The following is a 5,743-nucleotide window of genomic DNA, read 5'->3' as shown; positions in this document are numbered from 1 at the left end:
TGATTCACAAAATTTTTGTCGTGCAATGAACTATATTTTTATAGAAAACTAACGGTAAAAATTTAGCATAAAAAATATTTCGAATATTGTAAAAATCTAAAGTGACCTAATAATGCGAGCACAAGTGTACGTTAGTACAATAAAAAATAGTGAAAATAAAATAAAAAGAGAGAACTAAATAGATAAAAAAAAGTAAAATATAATAATTACAGGAATTGAATAAAAAAGAAAACTGCACAAAATAAAATTAATCTCATTAAAATTGAAAAGGATAAAACAAAATAAAATACAACAATATAGTTTAAAGGATAACATGATAACTAAATAGAATAAATTATGTAAAGCAAAATAAACAAAATTGCCACACCAATTTGAAAACTTTTTTCCGTCCTCCAAAATAAATTTGCAGTGCACAAACGTTTTTATTAGTTTATGTTTTACATTTAACCTCTTAATAACAATAAAAAAAAAGAAAACTCAACAAACACAATTTTTGTTTTTAATTACTCATTGTTAAACCATGTTAGACATCCAACGGCGGTCTGCCTTCGAGCGCCACGATGTACAAACTTTTAGCCATCCAACTGCGGTCTGTCTTCGAGCGCCACGACATACTCTCCATTTTCGGTATTTAAATTGGCTGTCTGATATTCCAAAATAACTAACGTATTTGTGCCAATTTGCAATAAATCTTTAGGTAGGTAGAGCGTCATTTGTGGTCCAACTAATGGCCAATAACGCCCGAGATTGAAGCCATTCACATAAGCCACACCCTTGCCCCAGCCAATTGAATTTAAATAGGTATCACCCAGATTTTCAACTTCGAACTCGCCATAATAAATAACAGGTCCATTCTTTAGAACTTTGCTCTTTTGTACTATTTCAGCTCCTTTATCGTTTTTGTATGCTTCTATGAATGACGTCATTTGGGAACTCTCCAAAGGGAAGGATGTTGTAACCCAATTATTTAGCTTCTGCTTTTCGCCGTTGGAACGTTCCACTGTTATGTCACCTAAAATACCTTTCGTATCGTTAAGAGTTTCGTAATTGATGCGCCCTTGATTCTCCACCAACAACTGCAAGCGGCTGCCAAAACCTTTACTCAATGGTACTGACAAAATGCCATTCTTAACCGATAACGTGCCCACCAACTCTTCATCTACAAACACATAAGCGCGATCATGCAGTTCGTTGACAGTGAGAAGAGTGGGATCGATCTCCAGATGTGGTAATTCAGTTTCATACAACACCAAACCGGAGTACTGGTCGAGTTCTTCAAATGTAAGTGGCTTCGCAGCTTTAATCGGCTCTCCATGTGCCAGCGCAGTGCGTCCCAGTTGGGAGAGTAAATTACCGATTGGTTCCAAAGTTACATTTCCATAAGCCAGGCGTTGCGTCGTTATGCAGCCATTACAATTCTCTTCTGCTGGTACTTCGAGAAATTCGGATATAACTTTGCGGACCAATTCAAATTTTTTGGTAACATTACCGGCCTCATCCATTACAGCGTCGTAATCATAAGAGGTAATATCTGCAACATAACCTTTGCCATAGTTGTTGGCACCAGCAGTAAAGCCAAAGTTAGTGCCACCAAAGAACATGTAAAAGTTGACATTCGCACCTGCTTCGAGCATAAGTCTGTGGAGATAAAGGAGATAAAGATTCATTTCTTAAGTTCGTTGAGTGATTTTACGATGCAGTTATCAGTGCACTGCCATGTGTGTACATTGTTTTACATTTCTAGACATCAACTCGCCTCTTTAAAAGATATACAGAAATATACTTAAACTCTCTTCACCTCAATGAATTTGCCACTTCATTAGCATCACGCCTTTGATTTTCCTCTTCCCAGTGGGTCAACCAACCGGGATAGAATTCAGAGTTTACTAATGGTCCGGTTGGTTGAACACTACGCATAGCACTCCATTGGCTGTCAAAATTTGAGCCTGCATTTTAACGAGATTGTATATGATTTTCGAATAATAAACTACGCGAATAATCAACAAACCTATTCCGAAGTCGACGGTCGCATGTACTCCTTCAATCTTCGCACACCTTTTCACATCTTTCGGCTGATCTGTTGTAAAAAGCACTGCTTTGCCTTGAACATATTTTTCGGTTTCATCGCGCAACCAAATCAAATGGTCAGCATCGCACGCATAAAAAGACGCATATTCGTTTTCTACTTGAACCGTTATGATTGGACCGCCATTGCCGTAGAAGAACCTTTGTAGACGTGGCATAAGTTGAGCATACCATTTGCTTACTTCCAACTGGTAGTTGGAATCGCTGGTGCGTACCTTTATTTCCGGATACTTGTGGGAAAGCCAGTGGGGTAGCCCGCCCTATTGAAAAGATTGTTTGAAAATATATATATTTTTTTTGCTCTCATGATGCAGTCATACATTATCACGTTCTGCACAGATGTATGGTCCTGGACGTAGGACCACATAGAAACCAGCGTTCTGTGCTAATTCTAAGAAGCGCTCAATATTTGCAATTCCGTCCCAGTTGTAGGCGCCGTCATGAGGATTATGCAGCGACCATTCGATGTAGCTAAGCGCGAGAAGACAGTAGAGAGTAGTAAAATGTATAAGTAATTATTATAGCTCTTATTTTATTCTCCAGTTTTGAAGAATTTTTGTAGGTTTAGTTTTAGATAATTTTTCATATTTTATTTACATATATTCTAGCAATTTTTAAAGTTTTTCTATATTAGCCGTTCTGTGGTGCATTACCACATCATTTCCGCTGTTATATTATGAACAAATCAGTATAACTATATAGCATTAGGAAGCTCGTTAAATATACCTTTAGTTATTAAGTCATAGCGGCATGTAAGGTTTCTATAAATATGGATGACGCTACTGTGATAAGTGCTTGCTTGAGATTTTCTTAATTTTGTTGACCCACTTTGCAGGACATACTCTCTAACCTCGACCATAATTTGTAGCCGATCTGGGCCGGCCAAGGGACCATTGCTGACGTACTACTAAAAAAATTTCTTCAGAAAAGATGGTGAGTCTATAGATGATGACGAACGTAGTGACAGGCAGTCGACATCGAAAACTGATGAAAACATCAATAAAGTAAAGAAAACTTGATCAATAACCGCAAATTAACCATCAGAGAGCTCGCAAAGTACTTGAAAATTGTTTACGGATCCGTTCAGGGCATTGTAGTTAATGATTTGGGTTTCGCGTCGTGTTGCTGCAAAGTTGGTCCCAGTTGGTTAGGACCTGAATTTCGTGTAAAAAAGGTATCGCGTTGATATCCCCAAAGGCATGATTTACAGGGCTGAATCCGACTTAACATTCATCATACACATCATTACTGCATACCAAACTTGGATTTGTGAGTACGACACGAATTCCAGACATCAGGTGTGTGAGTGGAGAGCTCCGAATGAACCAAGACTACAAAAACGAAGTCGTTTTCAGTCATAAAAGAAAGCGATGCTCGCGGTTGTATACCAAGATTTCATGCCAGAAGGTCAGCCAGTTAATAAGGACTTTTTTGACACTATGAGGCTTTTACGTGAAACAATTCTCGAAACAAATACCATCGAACAGCTATCGAATTCACCTGACCTGGCCGAGTCAAAAAACATCTGAGGCGAACGCGCTTTAACAGCCGAAATGAAGTAATGGAAAAATCGAAGACGGCTCTGATGGCTATAGCAAAAATATGTAGAGGTCCAGAAATTTTTCGAGAGCTGGCTCAAACGCTGGCAAAAGTACGTCGCCGTTGATGGCGAGTTCTTTAAGGGCGACACTATCACTTTTCTGAATATATTTCGGAAGCTTTTTGAATGAAGTGGTGTTTTTTTGCTTATTTACTCCTACAAAAAATGAGTTTATCACATTAAAAATTTTTCCACTTTATATCAATTCAATCCATGACCGCTATATATAGGGACTCGAGAGTATGGTGAGGATAAGAGTTGTTCCGGATGAGCCAATTCTTTTTATTCACAAAGCAATTGAACCAGAAATGATTTACTATAAACTGGGTAAATTACTCTGCGATTATTTGGAATCTTGACTCGGGGGAATAAATTGCCACAGTTCTTAAACCGTACTCGTTTACACCTTATTTTGCCAAACAATAAGTATGATAATAAAATATGATTAGCAAGAAATAAATTAAAATGATCAAATTCTAGTACTCACGTATCGATGGCATTTAAGCCGGCTGCACGCATTGTTTTTAAACGTTCTTCCCATACTTGTGGCAAAGCACGAAAATAGTGAAATGACCCTGAGACATAACGAAACGGCTTGCTATCCATTAAAAAGGTATTGGCCTCATGGTCGATTGTGAAGGACCGTTTTGTTTGCTTGAAAATTTTAATTTGAAATTTTATTTTTCATTTGCATATGCCCATATACGTTTATGATAATCACGCATTTTATTTTACTTAATTTAAATTAATTTTTTATTTATTTATTTATTATTTCATTTTATTGGATTTCGCTTGAATGTACAATACTTTATAACTTGCTTTTATTTTATTCTACACAACTTAGTTTAATTTATTTTAATTGAAATTAGTTAATTTTTTATTTTATTTTATATTATTATTTTATTTTATTGAAATTCGCTTGATTTTACTTTGTTTAATTTAATTAGATAATATTTTATTTAATTTAATTTAAAAAAAAATTATTTTATATTATTATATTATTTTAATTTATTTCTGTTATTGTTTTATATAAAAACAAAGCTCTTGAGCTCAATATGTGTATTATTTAAGCTATTTTCATAAACCACATAAACTCACATTTGCCACGCAACCTTCTAGGTTGACTAAGAGACTAGCAAAAATCAATCCCGTCACAAGTTTATATTTTAATGCGTTCATCATTGTTACTCAAACACAACTGGCGACTCGACTGGTCGCTAAGAATAAACTAAGCTTAGCTAATTCATTTATATTTATATGTACTATAAGTAAGTAATGAAATGAAATATGGAGTGGGTACATTGAAAAATAACAACGCAATGGTAAGTGCCGAGAGAGGAACTTGTAGCCTCTCCAAATACAAGTACGAGTATAATGCAGATAAAGTTATAGGCACTCAATTTTGATAGTAAAAGTAAGTACATACGTAAATATGTGAGGGTGTCCAAGTAAGGCTGCCTATTTTGAAAAATAAAATAAAATAAATAAATAGATGAATGTTTATTTGAAAAGTTTTGATGGTATATTTATTATAATAAGAAGTGTAGACATGCAGGCTATGAATACCATACATATAATACAATATCCGGTAAGTGATCACTTTGTGACCTTTGCCCCATTGGGTAATCCGGTTCAATTTAATTAGAATTTTCGTTTTAAAAAGTGAAGTAATATTCTTTTTTTTATTATAATAAATCAGTAAGAGTAAATGAAATTAGGAATACAAACATTAATATTTTGTAGGTTCACTCCTGGGCATGCTGCGTATAAGCTTTGCACATTCGGCTGTACTAATGGCGCTCCCCTCGTGAATTGAAACATATGCAGGGCTGTTTGCGATATTATGCTGTGCTCCTTACGTTTTAAAATTGCCACATGTGCTCTATGGGGCTTAGATTTGGATACTGCGCTGGCTAATCTAACAAAACAATGCTATTGTCTGTAGAACAACGCATCGTAGTCCCTGGTTTGTGACAAGGATCATTATTTTGTTGGAATTGAACTCTATCTAAATTAGTGTCGACGAAAATGCGCCTTAGCGACGGCAAAAGTACAGTT

General features: G+C 35.7%; 1 protein-coding gene across 1 annotated transcript; it reads right to left on the bottom strand.

Annotated features, from left to right (window-relative positions):
* Positions 1–366: 366 nt before the first annotated feature.
* On the bottom strand, positions 367–4,919 carry LOC128865422 (beta-galactosidase). Its single transcript, XM_054105788.1, has 6 exons — positions 4,784–4,919; positions 4,173–4,339; positions 2,406–2,556; positions 2,009–2,345; positions 1,799–1,946; positions 367–1,638 (listed from the first exon to the last, which is right to left on the bottom strand). Exons 1-6 carry the CDS (start codon positions 4,865–4,867, stop codon positions 573–575), a joined length of 1,953 nt encoding a protein of 650 aa, XP_053961763.1. The 5' UTR covers positions 4,868–4,919; the 3' UTR covers positions 367–572.
* Positions 4,920–5,743: the final 824 nt, after the last annotated feature.

Source organism: Anastrepha ludens, chromosome 5 (assembly GCF_028408465.1).
Source record: "Anastrepha ludens isolate Willacy chromosome 5, idAnaLude1.1, whole genome shotgun sequence".
Lineage (NCBI taxonomy): Eukaryota > Metazoa > Arthropoda > Insecta > Diptera > Tephritidae > Anastrepha > Anastrepha ludens.
This window is presented reverse-complemented; position numbering and strand designations above follow the sequence as displayed.

Coding starts and splice junctions, on each gene's coding strand:
- LOC128865422 (XM_054105788.1), bottom strand. CDS start 4,867: ATGATGAACGCATTAAAATATAAACTTGTGACGGGATTGATTTTTGCT. Junction 4,340..4,783: donor TAGAAGGTTGCGTGGCAAAT/GTGAGTTTATGT, acceptor AAAATTTTCAAG/CAAACAAAACGGTCCTTCAC. Junction 1,947..2,008: donor GACCGTCGACTTCGGAATAG/GTTTGTTGATTA, acceptor GTTAAAATGCAG/GCTCAAATTTTGACAGCCAA.